The following is a 24,741-nucleotide window of genomic DNA, read 5'->3' on the forward strand; positions in this document are numbered from 1 at the left end:
GTCAAGGAAAACTTCTTGCGGGGCAAAGATGGCTCAGTGGAGAACTGTAGGATGGGTAGAGGTCAGCCAAGTGAAGAGGAGAGTGAAGAATGCTCTAAATGGAACTGGTTAAACAGGGGCTGGGGCATTTCGGGAAGGTCCTTGTAAAAGGCTGAAGGATTTGAGTTCATGGAATGATACGATAGCTTGCCCCTCCTTGTGTGGTCACTCTGGCCACAGTGTGGCGAATGGACTGTAGACATGGAGACCCATGGAAGCTGTTGCCATATTCCAGGAAGAGAGGTGATGGAGTCTGGACCAGAGTATTGACACAGCTGATTAAGGGACATGGAAAGAGTAAAGAGATATGCAGGAGGAGGAAACTACAGAATCTTGATTAGATATGAGGGCGAGGAAGAAAGAGAAGCTAAGGATCATTTCTAACCTAGGTCACCAGGTGGATGGTGGTACAATTCGCTGAAAAGGACCCAGGAGCAGGTGCAAGTGAGGAGAGGAGGAGGATGGGGGCTCCTGCTTAGAACGTGTGGAGTTGAGATGCTACCAGGACAAGCCAGTGAAGATAGTGACTGAGGAAGCCAATACACCAGTCTAGAGCTCAGAGGAGAGGTTCAAGAGGAAGGACAGATTTGAGATTACAGATAGCTACTGAGACCAGGAAGTGATATCACCCACCAGAAAGTTAATAATTGCTCTCTATGTGGTAAGATTATAGGTGATTTATATTTTATTGATTATATATTTTCCAAATTTCTCATAATCATTTTCAGTGGATATTACTTATATAAAAATTACTATTTAACACAAATAATATTGGACTGCCTCAGTGAATCAGAGAGACTTCTTCTTCCCCTCTATCCCCAGGATAAATACCTGAAAGATGTCTCCTGAAAGCTCTGGAGTGAAGTGGAAGGGAATTCTACCATGTAGTAGAAGAGTAGGAGTGCACTGAGGTGCTTTCATCCACCTTGGTAGCTTGGTGGAAATATTACCATCAAAGATAAAGTGAAGAGACATTAAAAGGAAGAATTACTAATCCACTTTGCCTTGTAAAACTGACTAGAGAAATTCCCTTGATGTGACTATTTCTATACAATGTTACTACATCAGTATATCCTATAGTAAAGTGAACAAATTGGCACAAAACTTAGGCTACATTAGGAAAATTCTAAAATTTATTCCTTCATCCATATGTGCAACAAATAAATGTTTATTGAGTGATGGTTCCATGCCAGCGACTAGAGAGTTAAGGATTCAACTCTGATCAAATGCCACTATATACCTAACACGGCACTCCAAATTATTGGAGCGATGAAGGTGAGGCCCATGTGGAGTTTGAAATCTGCTAGGGGATTCAGGCAAATAAATAGGCATTGCATTACTAAGTGATGAGTACTACCGTGTGACAAGATCCTGTTGGAAGCATTTTGCCTGGACTTGGGGTGGTGGGAGCATCAGGAGAAGGTTATGGAAGAAGTAATGTGTAAGATCTAAGGGCAAGTAGGGGTAGCTAGAGCCAGACAAAGATAGCTGAGAAAGGAGAGTCCAGGCAAAGGGAACAGCATGTGCAAATGCCCCAAGGTAAGAGGCCATGATACATTCCAAGGACTTGTCAAGAGGACTGATTCTTTTTGATGGTGATGTTGGGAAGTGGGGTGCTGTGTGTTGATAGTATTAAGAGGTTATGCTAGAGGTACAAATGCGGGCCAGATCATGTAAGCCTTGTATGCCATGTTAAAGAGTTTGGATTTTACCCTAAAGAAGAATGAGAAGAAAGAGGAGGGAAAGGAGAAAAAAGCAGGAGGAAGAGAAGGAGAAGGAGAAAAAGAAAAAAGAGAAGCCATTGAAGATATTTAAGCAGGAGAGTGATATGATCCAGTTTGAACATTCTGACTACTGTGTAGAGAAAGAATTGAAGAAGGACATGACAGAAAGTATATTTATTAGGAAGCTAGTGTAGAAACACAGGTTAGAGATGATGTTGGCCCATTTTAGGTAAGTGGTAATGGAAACAGAGAGAAATGGACAGATTAGAGAAATATTTAGAAGGTAGATATAATAGAATTTAGTGCAGATTGAATGCTTAGGGATAAAAGGAAAAAAGGATTCATTGATGATATAGATTATCTGATCTGGAAAAGATGACACATTGGGCTCACTGAGATGGAGTACATAGGAAGAGTAACCAGTTTGAAGACAGGACAAAGTTGAAATGATGAGTTGAGTATTGATTATGCTGACTTGGGCTGTGGAGATGTACAGTTGGCAGTTGGGTATGTGTCAGGAGAAACATATTTAGAAATCATCAACACATCAATGGCAATTGACATGGCTGAGATGATCCAGGGAGAGTGAGCAGAGGAAGAACAGAGCAGTTCCAAGAGAGGACTCTGAGGAAGACCAACAATGAAGGATGGATGACTGTCTAAGTATGACACAAAATGCATAATTTATTAACTATATTAATAAAGTAAAAACTTCGTTCCTGGGACACTACCCTAAACAAAATGAAAAGAGAAAAGACAAACTGGGAAGATCATATCTAATGTATGAAAGAGGTTCATTTCATTAATACATAAGAAACTTTTGCCAATCAATGAGAAAAAGACTAATAATCACAAAGAAAAATGGGCAAAGGATATGAATAGACAGTTCACAGAAAAGGAAATGCAAATGGCTTTTAAACATAGGAAAAGAGTTTCAACCTCACTCATAAGAGAAATGCAAAATAAAATTAGAAAATGCTATTTGGAGCACTTCCTGCTCAAAAATGTGAACACAGAGTTTGAAGGATATTTACAACAGACTCCCTCATACATAGTTGGTGGTAAAATATATTTGTTCAATTCTGTGGAGGCCAATTGTGTACATCAATTAAAATCAGAATTAAAGAACATATCATTTGTTCCAATAACTCTACTTTGAGAGTTTGACCTTGCCAATGTATTTGCCTTGTGGACAAACATGTATATTCAAAATTATTTATCTCAGCATTACTTGCATCAGCAAAAGATTAAAGATTTTTTGAACAGCAGTATGTGACTGATGAAATAAATTATGGTTTTATCCCTATAATGGAATCTTATGCAACTGCTAAAGAGAACGAAGCAGTTCTATCTGTTATAGACCTGGAACCATCTCTCATACATGCTATTAAATGAAAAAGCAAGGTGCATGGAAGTATGTACTAAGGAGTCATCCTTGATTCTGGCACATCTTTGATTCTAGCCTTTTCCTTATTATTTCTACTCCTGAAATGCTGCTCTTCATCATTCAGATGCTGTCTTGGCTCAAATATTGGCTTCTCATAGAGGCCCTCGTTGGTCACCCTACATAATGTCACCTGTCTGTCCTCTCTCACATTAGCATGCTTTAAATTCTAATCATCTCTCATTACGGAAAATTCTCTGACTTTCTTTTAAATTGTCTCTTCCTCCCAACAGAATATAAACTCTATGAAAACTGTCTGCTTTACTCACATGGTCTTCCCGGGGCCTAAACAGTGTCTGGCATGTAGTAGCTGCTCATTAGTAAATAGCAGTAAATTGTTAAAGAATGAGTGAATAAATAAATGTTACAGTATGATAGCATTTACATATAAAAACACAGAATATCATGTGTGTATGAGCATATGTGTGTGCTTGTGTATGTCCTATAGTTTTACACCCTCACACACACACACACACACACACACACATTTGTAATCAAATTAAGAGTCTGGGGAACTGGGTGACAGAGGTGGAGCAAACTTTTACTTTTTTTAATACTTTCCTTAAACATATATATGCATTATATATTCAATAAATGTTTTCAAAAAGAAAATAAAGCCTAGGCAGAGGAAAAGGAACGCACAGAGGAGTTTTTTAAAAAGGGCAATCAAAAAAGTAGAAGAAAATCCAAGAGAGCATGATGTCATGGAAACCAAGGAAAGACAATTTCAAGGATGGAGTGATCAACAGCGCCAAATGATACTCCTATTTCTAAATAATATGATGCTGGAGCCAGAGATGACTTTAGAGATGTCTAATCTGGCCCAAAGAGCACCAAGTTCACTCGTACAAACCTCAGCAAAGCATGTGTAAAGGTCTGGCAGCCAAACTACACAGCCCACTTCCAGAAAGGCTGTCTAGCCAGAGATCATGCAAGGACTGCCTGACTCCAGCCAATACTGAAGAAACATGTAGAACCAACTCAAATTGTGTTTAATCACCTGCCGGAGTAGAAAGTAACATTGGCTTTCATTTTAAATGCTGAAATCATTAACACCTTTTTAAGATCTGTACTTGGGATTTGTTTTACTCTGGTATGGTAAGGTGGCAGACACAGAGACAACTGCCTTTGAAAGAAGAGTTTATAGCAAGGGAAGGGGGCAGGCCACACCACGCAGGGCCCATGGGGAAGCACCAGGTCAGTCAGGAGGCAGCAGAGAGGAGAGAGCATGACCCTCAACCACTACTGTGGTCTCTCAGGAAGGAATGGATGAGGCAGTGTAGGAAAGCTGGAGGAAACTTAGGCTTGGATAGTTTGAATAATTTTGGCAGGCTCTGGGCCATAGGACCGGTCTCTAGCTGTCCAGTCTAGTTGACTTGGCCCTGAGGTGATACAGCAGGGAAGATGGTGGCTTGGTGCCTGAGAGTTAAATAAAGGTGATTGGGATGTGGGCTTTGGATTGGTTGGTCTGCAAACGAAAACTGTACTCAAAAGGAAGATGGTTTGCAATGTCTAGAAATTAGCCAGCTCTGAGAGGGGTAGCCTATCCCCTACCAGCAAGGCCCCTAAGATGTCAAAACATCATAAAGTATGAAAAATATAAAAACATGATTAATACAAACACAAACTCTACAAATGATACCTGAGACAGTGTGTGTGGAATAAATATAATCCTTCTTCTTGGGCTCCAGATTCCATCTTTACCCACCTCCTCGGAGAGCTCATAGATTACTTACTGCTACATCTCCAATGCCTCGAACTCGAGCATATAAACATCTTTCTAATACGAAAATTCCAATTACTCTGATTACAAGGTCCTTTTCCTTGAAGTGGCAAGTTCCAACTGGGAAGGTGATGGCTAGATTACTAAGTTAGCAGTTCCCAGTCAGTGAATACTCCCCCACCTGAGGTAGGTCAAGGTACAAGCTGGTTAGAAGAGGGCGGAGGGAGGGAACTAGAATACGGTCATCCAGAAGAGATGAAGAGAGGTGAAGTGAGAATGGAAGATGCTTATTAAACCTTTAATGAAATTTCCCTACATATGAGATAGTTGCCCACATCTAAACTAAGGCCCACTTAACAGGCACATGAAAAAATGCCTTTAAAGCCATTCCACTGATTTTAATGCTATTCAGACTAGTAGAGTAGGATTTTAAATGTATGTTTGATGGTGGTGATATTAATCATGATTACAGTATTCTCCCACTAGAATTCTTAAAAGAGCCAAACTAATATAAGCCTTGGAGTCAGACTTAGGAAATACTTGATAATGGACAAACTTTGTGTAGCCTAATGGCCTCAATTTTCTCCTTCCTCAGATGAGATCGTGTCTGTGAAACTGCTTGAAAGTAATTAAGCATGATATAAATGTAAGGTTTTTTTTCCTTTTTCAGGATAAGGAGAAGAGGAACTCCCATCTAGCAAGATCAGAGCTGGAGAGTTGTTTTTCGTCTGGGAGCCAAAGGAATTTCTTTGAATCTTTTTTGCACTGAGCTTGGAGATAGGAGAGGATGGAAGTCTGTAAGGCAGTTTCTGGGGCAGCACTCCTCACTCTCTCACCCTTTCTTCAGGACATTGGCAGTAAGTTCACTACTAACCTGAACAGAGGCAAGATGGAAAGGGCTCTTGTCGCCTCTGTGAATAGCTTCTGGACCCATATCTGCTCTTGGATAATCATTCCCAGCCCCTACACTCACCTTCCTCTTTGACCTCCCTTCAGGCTTCATTTTCCCCATGCCCAGCCCTCTTGGTCAGAAGAAGGCTTCTCGGGCTGGAATCTATCCTCTCCTTTGGATCGCCTCCAGCTGCCCTCTCCAGCTCCACAGGACAGGAGCTCAGAAGTTTTCTACACTTATAGCAAAGCTTGAGCATCAGTTCCAATCAGTGTAGTTTCTTAAAAGGTACTTCCAAAACATCTCTCACAAAATCCCAAGGACGGCATAAAGCACTCTGGATCCGATGCAGAGAACTGTTGGAACAGCTTGTATTTTGCAAAAGAGAAAAGAAAATTTTGAGTTTACAAGCCTCAACAGGATGGAAGTAAACGTATGGTGGGGGGTGGGAATAGTTTCTATTTGTAGCATAGGTTTGACTAGCACCTTTCTTCTAAAGTGTTGAAAGTATTTTAAACATAAATATATCTAACACTGGTTGAGGGTTCATCATAGAGTAGACACTGTGCTAAGGGCTTTGCATGGATTCCCTCATTTAATCCTCACAAGAGCCACATGAGACAGATATTATCATTCTCTCCATTTTACATTTGAAGAAACTGAGGCAAAAGAGACTTTAACTTGTCCAATGTCATAAATGCACAGGGTAGGGAGCCAAGATTCTGACGCTGGCAATCAGGGTTAGGTGCCTACACTCTTAACCAGCAGGCTTTGCTTCTTCCAGCAACATCACGATCTGCTAAGTAGATAAAACCACCTCTGCTACATAGAATCCATCTGAGACTTTTAAAAGGCTTGAAAGTCTTGGGAAAAGGTCAGATCCAGGGTGAGATTCCCAGGCTCCAGACCACCAGATCTCAGATCTATTGTGTTCTGGGAACTAAGAGGAACTGGCTCATTGAACATCCTGAATTCTCAGAGTATAAGCAGAAAATAACTTTATTCCTTCTCACCCCCACACCCTCAAAACCGAACTGTGGGGCTTCCCTGGTGGCGCAGTGGTTAAGAATCTGCCTGCCAATGCAGGGGACATGGGTTCGAGCCCTGGTCTGGGAAGATCCCACATGCTGCGGAGCAACTAGGCCCATGTGCCACAATTACTGAGCCTGCGCTCTAGAGCCGGTGAGCCACAACTACTGAGCCCGCGTGCCACAAGTACTGAAGCCTGTGCGCCTAGAGCCCGTGCTCTGCAACAAGAGAAGCCACCGCAATAAGAAGCCCGTGCACTGCAACGAAGAGTAGCCCCCACTCGCTGCAACTAGAGAAAGCCCGCACGCAGCAACGAAGACCCAACGCAGCCAAAGATTAATTAATTAATTAATTAATTAATTTTTTAAAAAAAACGAACTGTGGGGTATCCTTGGACTAAATCCATAGCATGTAGCATAATGTCTCGGTTCCCTTAGAAAATATAAAGGTTTACAGTCACTTTCAGTTCCCCAAACAGTACCATTTCAGTACTAAAAATAGCCAATTTTATTAGGGCAAGCTTGAGGCAAATGTAGAGACCTGGAGGTGAGTAGGAAGACTCCAGAGAAAAAAGCAAGTCAGCTTCCTCATCTAAAGGCCAGGAAGACAGTTTTATCTAAGAGTAGCAGGAAACACCCGGCCAGAACTTTTCTCTCCTCCTTTTGGGTGAGAGGCATGGTTTTGCTTAACTGGGGCATGGAAAAGATCCCAACTGCTTCTCCTTCTGCTGACCTCTATGTAGTGAAGTTCAGAACATCAAGGCATGAAGAGACTTCTACATTCTTCCATTTGCAACCCTTTTATTTCAGAAAGAAAAGAATGGTGGCGGCAGCATGGTCTAGTGAAAAGAGTCTAAAATTTAATGGAATTCCCTGGAGGTCCAATGGTTAGGATTCCGCACTTCCACTGCATGGGGCACAGGTTCGATCCCTGGTTGGGGAACTAAGATCCCGCGTGCCATGTGGCGCGGCCTAAAAGAAAAAATTTTTTTTCACCAAGAGTCTAAGATTTGAAATCAGTCATATAATGATTTTCATCTCAGCTGGTTCTTTACCAATCATCTAGCTCCGGCCAAGTCCGTGCCTGCCTCACAGAGTTGTTATGAATTCGACAGAACACTGTTATCCTCTCCTCACTCCCCAGGACATGGCACATACCCAAGTCCCCCTTTAGGGTCGAGCCCATACCAAGCTAGGGGAACCTGGAAGGGACTCTCACAAAGAACCAAACAGGCTCTTTTAGCAAAATATTTCACGTCTTATGCTTAGTGATGACAATCTGATTGTCGTGTAGCTGCTTGATCCCGTAGTCAGAGTTGCCCTGGTATAGTCCTTCAATTCCTCCTCTACCCACATGGTTCCACAGCCCCACCAGGCAATGGCATCCATGGAAGAATGGAATGGAACAGAGTGACTGCTGATTGCTAGATCAGAGTTGGGATATATATGGAGCACAGAGATTAAAGGATAGAGAAGCGATAGGGGGAGGAGAGCGTCAAAGGTAGAAATGTTTACCTGATCCCCATCTGGAGACCTCACGGGAGACTGTAGCTCGGGAGGCCACAGCACAGCAGTGGAAGAGGGCGCCAAATAGGTCTGAGACAGGTTCCTCGCTCCTAGAACATGGGATGGATGCCTCAAGCTCCTGCACGTTTCAAATGCGAGGTACAGAAGGCACCTGAAAGTTCTACCAGAGAACCTGCCAGGGTAGGATCAACTTGGTGGGGAAAAAGGACTACAAGGTGGACTTCCTAAGCCATGGCCCCAAAAGGAATCATGGTCAGTTCTTGGAGGTGGTGTGTGTGTGGAAAACGGGGGGCAGAATCACATCAGAAACCCCTAAGTGGAACCATTTCAACAAAAGGATTGCCATTGAACCCTGACAAGGCCAAGACAACAAACTGCCCATGTGTCCCTCAGCCACAGACTTCAATACTGGATGCCATGGGCTAGATCCAGACTGACCATGTCTCAGCAGAAACCTGACATGTGTACACACGCAGATAAGAGTGATTGCCCAACTGCAGAGACCAGCACCAGGACCAGCATGAAACAAGAGTGATTCTACACCCTCATCCCAAGTTCCACGTTATCCCATAGTAGCAGTTTTCTCTTATACCCAGAATCCACCAGTGAGAAAAGAAAGAAATAAACCATTCTGATCAAAGGTTGAACTTTGAATTAATTAACTATTTACTTGGAAGGATTATTTTTAGTCAAAAGATACTGTTTATACTGTAGGAAACTAAGATATTTTTAATTGGCAGTATTATATTGTTTGCTTTCTTTCCTCTTTCCATACTAAGCATCAGAATGTAAACTCGGGATGATAAGATCACTATAGAAAACAAATAAGCTACATTTTCATATAACATCCATGAAGAGTATTTAAAGTTGTTTCACCATCACATAGGCAAGTTGATCTGGAAGTAAAGGTTGCTCTGAGCTCCTTGTGTGTGCTAGTAATCTATTAAGGAAAGACTTCTTTTCTAGAAATGAGCTGTACTGAACCTGTCCAATGTTAATATAAAATAAGGAAATTACATAAAATTTCAAGGAGATGATTCTTATAAAGCATTTAGTACTCGTTAAATATTAGTTGCCAAGTCTTTCTTTCTCATTCCCACCAGCACCACCTAAGTGGTTTCCCTCAAGTCACATAGTTGCTTATGCACAAAGAGAAGACCAAATCACAGAAATCATTTTACATTTTCCTAGTGTGTTAGAGGTAGGAATAAGAGGAGTATTCAGACCCTCTCATGACAGAGATAATTAGTGATGAGTTGTAGCCAAAGCTATTGAATCGGCTGTCAAGTGTAGAGATCATCAGCCCAGGTAACCTGCTTTCCTAGAAGTTGCCTCTTGACATTTCATGTGGGAAAGCTATCCCTGGTTAAGAGAAAAAAAGAAGAAAGAACTAAAAGGGGAGGTAGGTGCATAACTGAGAACCCGATAAAGTAGTTCACTGGGAGTGAACTAAACTATTCCTAGTAACAGGAAAGTCTTGTGGCAAGGAGATATCAGTGGGGAGAAGTAAGGGGTGGGGAAGCAGTAGTCGTGGGGCAATTCCAAAGGAATGAAGGGAAAGACCCAGGGAAGCAGCAGGCCTGGGGCTGCACAGACACTGCAGGAAGTGAATTATCTCCAAGGGCTAGGGATCCAAATAGAACATAAAATATTGGTTCTGTCAATGAAACTCCTCATGTGAATCAGGCTCAAAGGAGATAATTACCCCTATGTCCTCAAGATCACTCTTTGGATCCCATGATGGTCTAACTCCAGTCTCAGGTGTCAGTACCTAGGAAAATATAGCAATGTCCACACTGGAAAACATAGACTTCCAGAGCTGCAGGATCCTTAGAGTCTCACTGAATCTCTGTTTCACAAGTGTGGAAACTGAGACCCAAGGAGATTAAACGGCATGCCCAAAGGCAAAGAGCTATTTACACCAAAGCCCGAGCAAACACCAGTTATCTTGTCCTTAGTGCAGAGTGTTTGCCACCATAGAATATTTACAGATTCACCTTTCATGGTATAAATGATTTAAAACCTGTAGTCATACCTACTTTGCTGAGGCAGGATTTTAATTATACCTTCCCTCCACCCCATAACACTCACCCATGTTTTCCAAAGACCGTTCAGTAGTGTGGGACATTAAGCCAGCAAGTTGATTTCCCAGCATCCCTATCTCAATGTGACATATCTATATCAATAATAATTTTTAAATTTTAATTTGGGATATTAGAAAAATGTTTATTATAGACATTTTTCAAAAAGAAGAAAATAAAAATACCTATAAACTTATTACCAGAGATAATCTATTGACATTTTATGATTATCCTTTCAGTTCTTTCTTTGTGTTTCTGTCTTTATGCATATCTAACTGTGTGTATATTTTCTTTTCAATTTACGATTGTACTGAACCTACTATTTTCTAACCTATTGTCTTCACCCAGTTACATATTATCTGTAACCTTAGTGTCTGGAAAAGTAGGAAAGTTGCATTTTTGTTTTAACAGCAAGGAAATATTTTTATTAGAAGACCACACACTATGTTGTCTGGAAGATGGCACCCAGCAGTTATTTTACACTTGAGTCACCTATATTAATTTATACTAAGTCTATCTTTGATGTACTTCCAGAGTCCCACCTCTCAGGTGTCAATCTCTCTCCCTCTTCTCCCTCATGGTACCCTCAGACTTCTTTTTACTTCTGCCCTCCCCTCAACTTTTGGCTCCAACTCTGTCAAAAGGCCCCATCAGTTTTCAATGCTTGAGGTTGGGAGAGCTTCAGGTCCTTTGGGTCCTGGGCATAGCTGGATGGTAGAAGGAACAGAGGTGAACCTGAGATTACAGGTCCTGCACAAAGGGAAGAGCATGAAGTGAAACTACCGTTCCCCAGTCCATTGTCATTAAACTGGCAAATCTTCAAGATAATTAAATTTTATCTTGCTAATCTTGACCAATTATTATAGAAAAACTCTAATGGGTTACTTGCTAACAATGTATCTGTTTCCATCTTACCAAAGACCATGTTCTATTATTACAGAAATGGATAAGTAAATAGGAACAAAATCGAATCCCAACCCACCGTTTTCTCTGCTCCTTCTAGTAATTCCAGTGAACAGATTAAAACTTTCATGGAAGATGATCAAGAACTGGGAGATCAAGCTTAGGGAAAGCCCGAAAAACTTCTGATAGTGTGAGAATACACAACTCAACAGCTATGTGATATTGGAGACCACCAAGGAGCCTGTGGGAATATTTTAATGACTGTGAACTTGGGACTTCTCGATGACTTCCAGGACATGAACATGATGGTTCTACTTGGCAATTTCTACTTTACTCCCCACTCCCTGGTCGCTAAAACTAGATATGTGGAGGGAGGGGAGAAGACGCATTCATCTTCTCTTAGAAAGGAGGTCAAACTTGGATTTTAGTTCCACTTCTCCTCCCCAGTTAATCTCAGTCCCTTCCCAATTAATCTCAGTCCCTTCCCATCAGGTCAGAGGTGTAAATATTCTTGTCTCCTGACTCCTGTCAAAGTCTCCAATAATGCCATAGCCTTGAAAAGCAGTGAAAGACTCAAAAAAAGTCAGGGAAGGGCTCATTACTCTGAGAACTAGAAAGACAATTAAAAGTTGAGATAAAACATTTTCAAAATGTTTATCCCATTGGGAACTTAGAAGAGTAGGGAGCTGTGGTTGCTGAGAAGAAGCTTGGGGAGAGAATGAGTAAAGAAACACAGCAAGGGCGTCCCTGGTGGTGCAGTGGTTTAGGATCTGCCTGTCGGTGCAGGGGACACGGGTTCGAGCCCTGGTTTGGGAAGATCCCACATGCCGCGGAGCAGCTAGGCCTGTGAGCCACAATTACTGAGCCTGCACTTCTGGAGCCTGTGCTCCGCAACAAGAGAGGCCGCGATAATGAGAGGCCCGCGCACCGCGATGAAGAGTGGCCCCCACTTGCCGCAACTAGAGAAAGCCCTCTCACAGAAACGAAGACCCAACACAGCCATAAACAAAGAATCCTGGTCAAAAAAGGTGATGATTTAAAAAAAAGAAACACAGCAAGAGCAAGTAATTGCCCTCTGGGGATTCTTAGGTTCTGGAAAGCTATCAGCTAAGACTGACAAAGTAAACCTCCATCCCCAAGAAGAGGATGGACCACTGCTTCAAGGACTTCCTGAAAGATGTGCTGCCTCCCCATCCAAAGTGAGTTCTGTGCATAAGGTGAGGACTCAGCCTCGGTGCGTCCTCCACAGGGAACAATAGGAGGAGGGTGAGACAATAGAGCCCAAACCCCTGGAAGCAGCCAGGACTGTCCTAGGATCCTCTGCTTGGTTTTTCTCGCTGGTTGCAGTTGGAGGCGCTTTGATTCTTCCCACTCAATAAAGTCCTCGGTCTTGGTCAGTCATCCAATCAACAGTATAAACTGAAGTGCTTAGTATATACAGACATACATTCAAAGAGCTGAAGAGTGTCGATAAAGAGAGATAAGGCTCTTTTCTTAGCTTTGAGGCATTTGCATTATACTGGAGATAAAAAGAGGAATGGAGAAGGTGGGATTGGTATAAGAACGGAAGATAGACATGGACCCCTCCTTTTCTCAGGTTTGGTCCCTAATCTAGTGTTGTTATGGATTACCCCACTATGTAAGAAATATCTGGGTCCAATTTTGGAAAGAAGTTCATGTGTCAAAAGCCTACAGGTCTTTCAGCCTTGACCCATTTCTATTTGTATGGTGCCGTCCCTATTTCCTTAGCCTCTGGTTTTCAAGCCAACCTGGTCTCACTCATTGGCACTTCCCCGAACAGTTATGTGTGATATGAATGCTTTGATCCCCAACCCCAGAAACTCATATCTTATTTCCTACAGTCCCACTAGCTATGCATACTTAGAGTAATCAAAGATCAAAGATTTTTTTCCCTCTTTTTATACTGCTTTAAACTACAGCTTATGTATATTCACTTACTGCAGATCTTTACAGCTGGTAGAAATCTTGGTGTTTATCTAACTTATTCATTCTGCAGATGAAGAAACTATGGCTCAGAAAGGTAGTGACCTACAACCATACCTAGATGCTTTATTGATACAGGTTGAAAACCATGTCTCCTTACCACCAATCTACATACGCTGTAAACCACATCTACTTTTTCAAGACGCAAATGCACTTGTTTCTTTGCTTCTACTTTAGTATTTCTACATATCTTTCCGGCTATTTACACAGTCCGACTCTATGTCTACTGTTACCAGACTTGATACTCAAGCTTCCTCTGAAAACTCTGATAAGATCATGATAACTCATCCTCTCCATCCTCCTGCCAGGCCGAGTTGCTAGAGATGGAGACCAGACTGTATTGATCCTTCTCACCCCAGCACTTGCCACTGGACCAGGTTCTACTCAGTGCTCAGTAAATGTTTACTAAGTCAAGCTAAATGGAAAGAAATTCTCTAACTATCCCCCAAAACTGAGAACAAGGCCATCTATTAATAAAAATCAATGTTTTTATCATCATCTAAAAACAGCATCAAATTTTTATTGGAAAAAAATATATTGCACATATACTGTGTGTAGAGCATGGTACTACCCACCTGGTATAAACAGACTCTACCTTATTCTTCACTTTATTTAAGCAGGGTCTTTTTATTTCTTTCTTTATTTTTTAATTTTTATTTTATATTGGAGTATAGTTGATTTACAACATTGTGTTAGTTTCAGGCGTACAGCAAAGTGATTTAGTTATACACAGACATATACCTATTCTTTTTCAGATTCTTTTCCCATATAGGTTATTATATAGTACTGAGTAACAGGGTCTTCTTAATTAAGTGATTTAGGCAATAAGATGAATTGCAGAGGGGCTTTATGGCCCACATTCTGTTAAATTTCTGGCCTTTATAGCACAAATTCATATTGTTTCTTGTCCCCCTATCACCACGCAAATTGACCTCACCTGTTGAGTATAATAACAATAGCCACTTGTGTTTACTTAGTACTTTACAAAGCCCATCCATATTCATTTCTTCATCTGATCTTACTCAAAATACTGTGAGCTAGGCATTATTATTATTCCCACATTTCAAATGGAGAAACTGAGGCTCAGAGAGGACAAGTAACTTGCCCAGGGCACATAGCAGGCTAATGGAAGAGGCAGACAAGAACTTAGGTCCCTTGACTTCTCATTCAAAGATTTTCCCACTCACCACACAGCATTTCTCTGCATGGCAAGATAGCTGTCCTGGGCCTCCAATCTAAGATTCTTTAGGTGCCTCCCTTCCTAGACCATATCCTTTTAGAACCCCTTCCCGTCCCTCACTAACAGGTTCAGTGAGAACTGAGAATGTGCACCACAGTCTTAAACCTGGTTCCAGGTTGGTTCCCAGGTAGATCTGACACCTGGGTCAATCACCTTACCCCTGTTCCTTGGTTTTCTTGTGTGTAGAATTAAATGGATAAAATACATGATCTCTATGATTCTTTTCATGTCTAACATTTTTTAAAATTTTCTTATATAGTAACAGGGCCCTTCTGAAGGGAATCTGGATTCATGACAGCAACTCTAAAGGTGAGGATTCTGGATGCTGTCACAGCCTCCGGATTGTAGTAGATCAGAGCTGAGTTGCTTTCTCTGCTGTTACAAGGGCGAGGTTCTGTGGGTAGCCACAGGCTCCCTGGGGCAGCGCTTAGAATCCCAACCACCAACTACTGCACTCAGGCCCCAGAACCTGGTCTCCAATCCTGAGAATCTAAAGCCAGTTTCTATTCTTAGCAGTTTCTACACTGACACCTGCTGGCCACTGCAGGACCAGGACTGAGTGGAAGGCAAGAGATGCCTGATCCATCCAGGTTCTCGGCTCTCTCCCTCCACCAATCAGCGCCCAGACCCCCTTCCCAGCTAGAGAGAATCTGAATTGGATTATGCTATTCAATTCTGTTGTATTTGATTATGTGGCTCCACTCTGGTTTTCTTAACACTGATATATTGCTTTTGTCCTTTGTTACGCTGTCTCATTTGATTCTCATAGATTTTACCAAGACCCAATATTTTTAAATTTCTTATTTGATTCTGTGGCACTGCTGATTTTCTAAAACAAATTCCTAACATTGAAAGGCAGTATTTCCTAGAGGTTGGTTGAAAGCATAGTGCCTCATATGCTCAGTAAATATTCTTAAATAATTGAGTTAATTAATGTACTAATTATTCATATTTTAAGAGCAGGAAATATACCTTGATATTACATTTCTATTAAGAAAAACTGATGGCATTTAATTCTATGTTTATAGAAGACTGGTGAACATGTTGGAAGGAAAATGACCCAGTGCAAACTTAGCTAAGAAAGAATTCACTCCCCTTGAAAAGAATCAGTGGATCTCAGTCATTTCATACTCAGTAGTAACATGTAAGTATCATTGGTTTCCAGATGCTCTCATTATATTTTTTTTATCATTTATTTAAACATCTAAATAAATGCCTGCAACTTACTATATAAATTGCATATTATTGAGAAATAAGGCATAAGCGCAGTCATAATTTAATTACAGCTGCAAATTTAATTAACCAACTAGTAACCTTGTTCTTCTCCTTCATAGCACTTAGCACAATTATACTTAATTAATTTTTGTAATCATTAATTTAATCTCTATGTCCCCAATTAAATTATAAGAACCAAGGAGCAAGACTCGTGCTTCTGTGTTTCTGGTCCACTGCCATGTGTCTGATGTCTAGCACAGTCCCTGGCACACAGCAGGGGCTTAACCTATACTGATTTCAAGTATTTAAACTTCATCCAGACTGATGGGCACGAGAATGATGTGAGAGGACTCCTTTCTAGGCAGTGACCCAGATCTGGACCCCAGAAGAAACATACTAAGCAAATGAATTCAGTCTTTTAGGGATGGACCCCTAGGCACTCCTCTTGGTCTCAAGTATCTGCTTGTAATGCTTTTCCCACAGCCACCGCACAGTGGAGACTCCTTCCTTTCTTCCCTATCTTCTACTTCACTTCCCTCCTTTTTGTTTTCCTACCTTCCTTCCTTAGTTTTCCTTTCTCTTTTACCTTCCTTTTTTCTTTCCTATAATTCTTTCTCCACCACTTTTTCCCTCTATCTTTCCTTCTATACCAATAGCTTATATCCTATATAATTGTAACTGCTGGATCCTAGATGTAAAAGGATGACCAGAACAGGGTCTTCATCCTTGAGTCTAGTGTGAGAACTCAAATGTCCTTTTCCCCACCACCTTCACTGCATTCTCTCCTAAGCACCTAGGTTAAGGAACCTGAGGGGAGGTGCTCCAGTCCTGGCCCACGACTTACTCCCTGACTCCTGAAGTGAGACCTTCACTTGCCCCTCCCTGCCTCTACTCCTCCCCTTCAGCCTGGCCCACCTGCTCCACGAGGAGGGACAACCCGACCTGGGGGAGTGAGTGTGTCCTCATGGGCCTCTCCAGGGACAGGCAGACGCAGGCTGGGCCCTCTGTCCTGTTTGGGGCCGCCCATCTGCTGACCCTGCTGGGCCACGGACTCATCACCCTCCTGATCGGGCTGGACGCCCGCCTCCACCTTCCCACGTACTTCTTCCTCGGCAACCTCTCCATTGTGGACATCTGCTACACCTCCAGTGGGGTCCCCCAGATGCTGGTGCACTTCCTCCTGGAGAAGACCATCTCCTTCACCCAACATGGAACCCAGCTCTTCTTCTCCCTGGCCCTGAGTTCCTACTGCTGGCAGCAGTGGCCTGTGATCGCTACGTGGCCGTCTGCGACCCCCTGCTCTACGTGGCAGTGATGCGGCCAAGGCTCTGTGCAGGGCTGGCAGTGGTCTCCTGGCTCGTGGGTCTGGCTAATGCTTCAGTGGAGACTGCGGTCACAGTGCGTCTGCCCACCTGTGGGCACCACGTGCTGAACCATGTGGCCTGTGAGACACTGGCACTCATCAGGTTGGCGTGCGTGGACATCACCCTCAACCAGGCGGTCACAGTGGCCTCCAGCATGGTGGTGCTGCTGGCGCCCGGCTGCCTGGTTGCATTGTCCAGCACCCACATTGTGGCCACCATCCTGCAGATCCGCTCCAGATCCGGGGGCCACCACAAAGCCTTCGGGACCTGCGCCTCCCACTTCACTGTGGTCTCCATGTCTTACGGGCCGGCCCCGGTTACCTACATGCAGCCTGGCTCCACGGCCTCAGGCAAGCAGGACAAGGTGGTGGTGCTCTTTTACGCTGTGGTGACCCCCATGTTGAATCCGCTCATCTACAGTCTGAGGAGCAAGGAGATGAAGGCTGCTCTGAGTCAGGCTCTGATGAGGCGCTCTGAATCGAAACATTAGAATGTGACCTTGTCATAAGAGGGCCTCACTCTGAAGACGGTGGGCACTGGAGCGTACCCTCCGCATACTGTGTGCATGTGCATGTGTGGGCATGTGTGTGCACGTGTCTGTAAGGGAGCAGGTGAGAGAGGCCACAATCCATACTATCTTTTGAAATAATAGAGAAATGGAATTTTATCTCTGGGCACTATTTTTGGTTCCTGACTTAGTCTAAAAAATGTGAATTACAACAACTTAGAAATACATACAGCCTACAGAAAATTAAATGGAAAAAAAAAGATATACTGGCACATATGAATTAGAAAGGAAGACTAAATCAGAAGCTCGAGCAGTACACAAAATTTATGCCAAGAAAGTCTATTTCCTAAATTCTACAACCATATGTCTAAGCTTTTCTGAAATCAGGGAAAAAAAGAGGGGACAAGCTGTAAGTTACAAGATTCACCATGCCCATGGGATCAAACAGGTCTTAGGCCAGAGGTACAAAGGTCATCATGTGATCACACGTGGTCCAGCTCAGCTCAGTAGGGTGGGGTATTCACATGGGGACTTGGAGCCAAAGTCATAGTAATAATCCCCACACCCTTGATGAGCAGGACTGGACACAGTGTGAATCACGTGGATATCACTCTGCTCACTTCCCTTTCAGACTTGCAGTGGGTGGCAGGTGGCTGGCCAAAAAGTGAAATATTCATAACCTCAAACAAATATCTTTCTACATAATCAGGTCTAAGGATATGCTCTTATGAAAACTGAAGGATGTATTCAGAACACATGCTTGACTAAGAATTGTGCCACGTACCATTAGAGATAAGCCAAGCTACTTAAAAAAGAAAGAATTACAACTCCCTGTTAGTGAGAATTTCACTCTACTCTTCTAACCCCCAGTTAATGATTGAACTCTAAACATTCTAGAATGTAAAGTGAGAATAAAGTGAGGCAATGATATTTTATCCAGAAAAATGTTTAAAACAACTTTTAAAAATCAGAATGGGGCTTCCCTGGTGGCGCAGTGGTTGAGAATCTGCCTGCCAATGCAGGGGACACGGGTTCGAGCCCTGGTCTGGGAGGATCCCACAGGCCGCGGAGCGGCTGGGCCCGTGAGCCACAACTACTGAGCCTGCGCGACTGGAGCCTGTGCTCCGCAACAAGAGAGGCCGCGATAGTGAGAGGCCCGCGCACCGCGATGAAGAGTGGCCCCCGCTTGCCACAACTGGAGAAAGCCCTCGCACAGAAACGAAGACCCAACACAGCCAAAAATAAATAAATAAATAAATAAAAATTAAAAAAAAAAAATCAGAATGAAGCATCTCCTAGCTAAATATTACAGATTTCTGGTTTGTTTTACCCACAAGCAAATATACAAAATATAAATTGAGAACAATTCAAACTTAATCAGTCTGTTGAGAAAATGTCAAAAGATTGAGGAGGAGAAAATGAAGTATCTTTGAAAACTCCTAGCAAAACTTTTTTTAAATTGAGGTAAAATTCACATCACATCACATAACAATTCACGATTTTAAACATTTACAATGCGCAATTCAGTGGCACTTAGTATATTCACAATGTTGCGGAACCTCATGCCTATCTAGTTCCATAACATTTTCATCACCCCCGAAGCGCACCTCATATCCTTTAAGCACTCACTCCCCATTCATCCCCCCTCCCAGGCCCTTACAGCCACTAGTCTGCATTCTGTCTTTATGGATTTGCCTGTTCTGTATACTTCATATAAATGGAATCGTATGATATGTGATCTTTTGTGTCTGGCTTCTTTCATTTAGCATAATGTTTTTGAGGTCTATCCATATTGTTGCATGTAGCAGGGCTTCATTCCTTTTTATGGCTGAATAATGTTCCCTTGTAGGGAAATAACCACATTTTGTTGATCCATTCATCAGGTGATGGATATCTGGGTTGTTTCCAACTTTGGGCTATTGTGAATAGTACTGCTATAAACTTTCATGTACAAGTTTTTGTTTGAAAAACTGTCTTTAATTCTTTTGGGTACATACCCTGGAGTGGAACTGCTGGGTCATACGGTAACTCTATGTTTAACTTTTTAAGGAAATGTCAAATTGTTCTCCACCATAGCTGAACTGTTCTACATTCTCACTAGCAATGAATGAGGGTTCCAATTTCTCTACTTCCTCGACAACACTTAAGTTCTGATTCTTTGATTGTAGCCATCCCAGTGGGTATGAAGTGATATGTTATTGTGTTTTTAATTTGCACGTCCCTAATGACTAATGATGTTGAGCATCTTTTCATGTGTGTGTTGGCCATTTGTATATCTTCTTTGGAGAAATGTCCAGCAAAACTTTTGTTTTTAATTTTATTGAAGACCTCCCCTTCCCTTCCCTCCCTTTCACTCACTCCGTCAGCCCCTTCCTGCCTCCCTCTCCCCCTAGGACCATGACCACCAGCCTCCATCCTCCTCTTAATCCCCTCCCTGGTCCTTTCCCCTACTGCTCCTACTCCCATCTGAGGCACTCAGCTCCATCCCCTGAGAAACATATTTTAACTCTCATTTTTAGACTTCTCATTTTTAGACTGTTAATTTCTCCCCTCAGATCAACAGATTACCTTTTCCTTTCTCTATTCCTTCTCAAAGTTCTCTCCCCCAAACCAAAGCCTCCACACTTAGGCATTTGCCCGCCCTTTACCCAGTGTCTGTGATTTCTACAGCAAAGAAACCTCAGGAGTTCTTCCTCCTTAGTGAGAGAGAACAAACCAACAGGGCTTATACCTTGATGTATTTTCCTTTACCCTCATCACATGTCTATGGAACATCCAGCTTTGAGGAGTGTGGTATCCTAGTACACCTTCTAACATAACCTGGCTACAGAAATGCTCATCAAGTAGTTGAATGAACAAACTTTGTGTATGAGGTTTGATAAAACCAGTTAAAAGTTGGAAGGGGTCAACTGATGTTGGTTCTATACTTGTTGAGCTATAATCCTTCATTAAATTATGACGTAGTTGGGACAATAATCTATTGACACCTTCTAATCCTAATTTATATATAAAATAAAATTTAGATTGTATTGTCTGCAGCAGTAGTGCATACATCTAGTTTATCCAAAGAAGACATCAGCTCATTAGGTTGTAGGTTAGAAAAGAGGGGGGAAATGTCCAAAATATTTTCCTACTTATCCCATTGTTTGAGTTTTAGAATTTAGAAATTTTTCTTGGTCCTTGCCTCTTTAAAGAGAGACTCAATGTATTTAAAGGGTACTTACTAATCAGGAGGAAACAACTGTTTGGTCCCTCAAAAGACCCTTCCTATTAGAGTCATTCTTGAGCCGGTATCACAGAGCGGACTCTGAAAACATCAGTGATAAGCTTCTACACTGAGCTCCTAGATAAGAGGATGAATTTTAAAGAAACCACTCCTCGATATGATGTTCACTCATTCATTCAGTCCACCGGCTCTATATGCCAGTCTCTGTTAGAACTAGAAAGGGCACAATAAAAAGAAAAAATACCCTCTCTACCCTTCAAGCAACTTGCTTGTTAGAAGTCAGAAAAGGGGAGTGAAAGAGCTGGGCTTAGTGGAGGGGGTTTTCCAGTTCCACCTCCTGGCTTCAGAATAAGTTAAGAGTCAAGGTATGTGGGCTCTAACCCCCCATTACACTATGGGGTGGATGTTTCCCTTTTACAGATAAAATGGAAAGAGGTCAGCTGGTACTTGACGAACTGGACCACCCGTCCACTGATCTGTCCAAACTACTCTTCAGCCTGTTTTCCTGCGTTACATTGTGGCAGTTCAAAGTTTCCACCTGGCTCCCCAGGAGCGGCATCCAAACACCACCCCTTTTCTGACACTCCCCCCCCCCCCCATAAATCAAACCTGTGCTGCATTTCATTCTGTGGGGATGCTGCTCCCTACTAGCTGCTGTGATACACTCTTCATGCTCCAAGTGGTAACATAATGTGATGTAGCAAGAAGAACATGGGGATTGTGGTCCTCAGATTTCAGATTCAGTTCCAGCTTTGCTTCCAACTGTCAGAATGATCTTGAGCAAACCACTTCTGCTTTCTGAGTCTCAGTTTCCTCATTTGTAAAACGATGAGGTTGAAATGGTGATCCTAGAATTTCCTTCCAGCCTACATTCTTCTCTGTGACTCTCACTTTGCATTTTAGTCTCTTCAATGGTGAGAATTTCAGTTGCTGTTCTTGGCACTCATAAGCCACATTCGGGGACTATAGCTTGGTTACCTATTGCACTGACACAAGAAATAGGCTCTGTGGAAAGCCAGGGGCTCCCATCCCAGGTGCAGGGTTCAGAAACTCAGCTGGGTATTGTGCCAAAGCCAGTTTCTATTTTGGGCATTTTCTACAGTGACACCTTCCGGCCACAAAAGGACTGAAAGAAGAAAGTTGGTAAGTTCCAACTAGCTAGGAAAGACAGAGGATAGCATCCAGCTGCTCTGCCCTCTTCACCCCCATCCAACCACAGCCCTATCTTCAAACCCTGTTAGAAAGACTTGGGTTGAATTGTTTTCATTTCCATTTCATTGGATTCTGTGACCCATCTCTCATATCTTTAATACAAACCCTTTTTATTTAGATAATGCTCTGAAGTTATGAAGGGCTTTCTCACACATTGTCTCATTTGATACTAGTTCTTCCCTGGATCTAAGATATTCTAAAACATTTGTTTTGGACCAGACCTCAGAAGGCTAAAGCTAAGGGGAGACCCAGCACACAAACGGCAAGAAATCCAGGATCACTTTTTCACTATTCAGTGGGATTTGGCCTCAACTTCTTCAAACAAAGAATGAGAAGTTTAGGTCAAAGATTTTTCCTCCTCAAAAACTCTACTGGTTTTATCTCTAAACATATTCCTCTCTCAAAAATTCTACGTCTTAAGTTTTCAAAAATAAGGTTAAAAGTTCCCTCTAAAGCAGTGATTCTTTTACATTTTAGTTACCAGGAAATATTAAAAGTTACTAACATACTAATGTCTGGGTTTCACCCTCCTGAGGTTCTGATTTAATTACTCTGGAGTGTGGTCTGGGCTTCTGGAGTTTTCAAAGTACTCTAGGTGATTCTAATGTGTAGCCAATGTGGAAAGCACTGCTCTGGTTTCCACCTTGGGTCCTGTGGGATTTTCACAGGCAAACCCTTTAACCTGGAGTTTTTTCCTTCCCTCTCAAACTTTCCCTAATGGACATCCAAAAGGGCTTTCCCAGCAGTCAGACTCTTCTATGTGTCTCTGTGGTCTCTACTTATTCTCATACTAGCCAATAGCACTACCTTCTCCCGACGTGTTGTAAAGACACATAAGGTGAACATTGAAATGGGACTAGAGGGTCTTGTTATTAATAGAGAAATAAAGACTATAAAATTGCTTATTACTACACCTTTTTACTAAGAAAAAAAAAAAAAAGACATCTTTTTCCTTTGATAGAGGCTAACGACAAGCAAAGTAAATAGGGCGGTGTTCCAAGGGCAAACATGTCTTTGCTATGACAGAAGGATTTACACATAACAAAGCTCCAAGGGTTTTAGAGGCACTCCCTTACTGACTTCATCAGTGGGCACCATCAGTTTCCAAACGTTGTCATTGCAAGTAGGTGATGTGTGCATTCATCTTATATTAATCACTTAGTTTAGCATTCAAATAAATGCCAGCATTTCACCAAGGAAATAGCAAAATCACAAGAAGCTGGGACATAATTATAGTTGGTATAATGTTCTACAATGATGCCTTGATCTTATCATCCTAGGATTAAGCCTGATTAATCAGTACACTGAGAACCAAATGAGGGATTTTTTCTCTGTCACTGACCCAGCCTGGATAATGGGAGAAGCAAGAAAACCACCCGCTCCAGCATGAGTAACAAGGACAAGGGGGAGTTTCAGAATACAAGTCCTACCTTTTGGGATCAGATAATAATCCTCAAGACTACTACTTTAAACTCCTTCTATTCATTTATCCAACAAAATTTTTTTATTGTGAAACATTTGTTAGGAATCTTTGTATGAAAAGAAAAATCAGAAAAGGTCCCTGACTTCAAGAAGCTCAGAGTCTAATGGAGGAAAAATACAAGTACTTGCAGTCCTACTTAAAGTCCTTTGTTCAAACCCAGACTGTGGATTCTGATTCTGATTCTGGCCTCCCTAACCCAGCACCTCCTCCTGCAGCCTGGCCCACCTGCTCCATGGGAGGGATACCCTGACCTGGGTGAGTGAGTGTGTCCTAACGGGCCTCCCCAGGGACAGGCAGAATCAGGCTGAACTCCGTCCTGTTTGGGGCCGCCTATCTGCTGACCCCGCTGGGCAAAGGGCTCATCATCCTCCTGATCAGGCTGGACGCCCGCCTCCACCCGCCCATGTTCTTCTTCCTCGGCAACCTCTCCATAGTGGACATCTGCTACACCTCCAGTGGGGTCACCCAGCTGCTGGTGCACCTCCTCCTGGAGAAGAAGACCATTTACTCAATGTGGGGCCCAGCTCTTCTTCTCCCTGGCTCTGGAGGGGACTGAGTTCCCGCTGCTGATAGCAATGGCCTATGACCATTATATGGTGGGTGACCCCCTGCACTACATGGCAGCAGTCAGCCCGAGGCTGATAGTGGTCTCTTGGCTTGTGGGCATGGCTAATTTTGTAGTGGAGATGGCAATCAACATGCACCTGCCCAGCTGTGGGCACCATGTGCTGAATCATGTTGCCTGTGTGGATGTCACACACACTAGGGTGTCCTGGTGGACTCTAGTGTAGTTGTGTTGCTGGTGCCTTGAGCTGAATGCTGGGTAGGAATTCAGTTGTAGAAACAGAGAAATACAGAAGAACTCAGAAACAGAAATAGCAGGGCTTCCCCTGAGAACAGAGAAGCTTGTACTAAGGGATAAAGTGTTTGTGCAACTGTATACACACAAGTACATGTGTGTGTGAAAGATGTACTCTTTGTTTTTGAAGGTGTCGACAAATAATGACTTAAGCTCTGGAATCTTCTTTGTAACTCTGCTTTTTTTCACCGAAATTCAAAAGCAGTTTACACCAATCAGAAATGTTAAATATTTGTTGACTGAGTGAACATCAGAATAATTCCCACAACCAC

The 24,741-nt window shown here is 42.5% G+C and overlaps 1 protein-coding gene and 1 pseudogene across 1 annotated transcript; both read left to right on the forward strand.

Annotated features, from left to right (window-relative positions):
• The first annotated feature begins 12,504 nt into the window (after positions 1-12,504).
• Positions 12,505-17,671, forward strand: LOC132372219 (olfactory receptor 2F1-like). Its single transcript, XM_059934386.1, is given in 3 exon segments — positions 12,505-12,557; positions 16,745-17,052; positions 17,055-17,671. Coding segments are annotated over 3 exon segments (978 nt in total).
• A 6,042-nt stretch (positions 17,672-23,713) lies between these two features.
• LOC132372220 (olfactory receptor 2F1-like) lies at positions 23,714-24,421 on the forward strand (annotated as a pseudogene).
• Positions 24,422-24,741: the final 320 nt, after the last annotated feature.

Source organism: Balaenoptera ricei, chromosome 9, assembly GCF_028023285.1.
Source record: "Balaenoptera ricei isolate mBalRic1 chromosome 9, mBalRic1.hap2, whole genome shotgun sequence".
In the NCBI taxonomy this organism is placed as follows: Eukaryota; Metazoa; Chordata; class Mammalia; order Artiodactyla; family Balaenopteridae; genus Balaenoptera; species Balaenoptera ricei.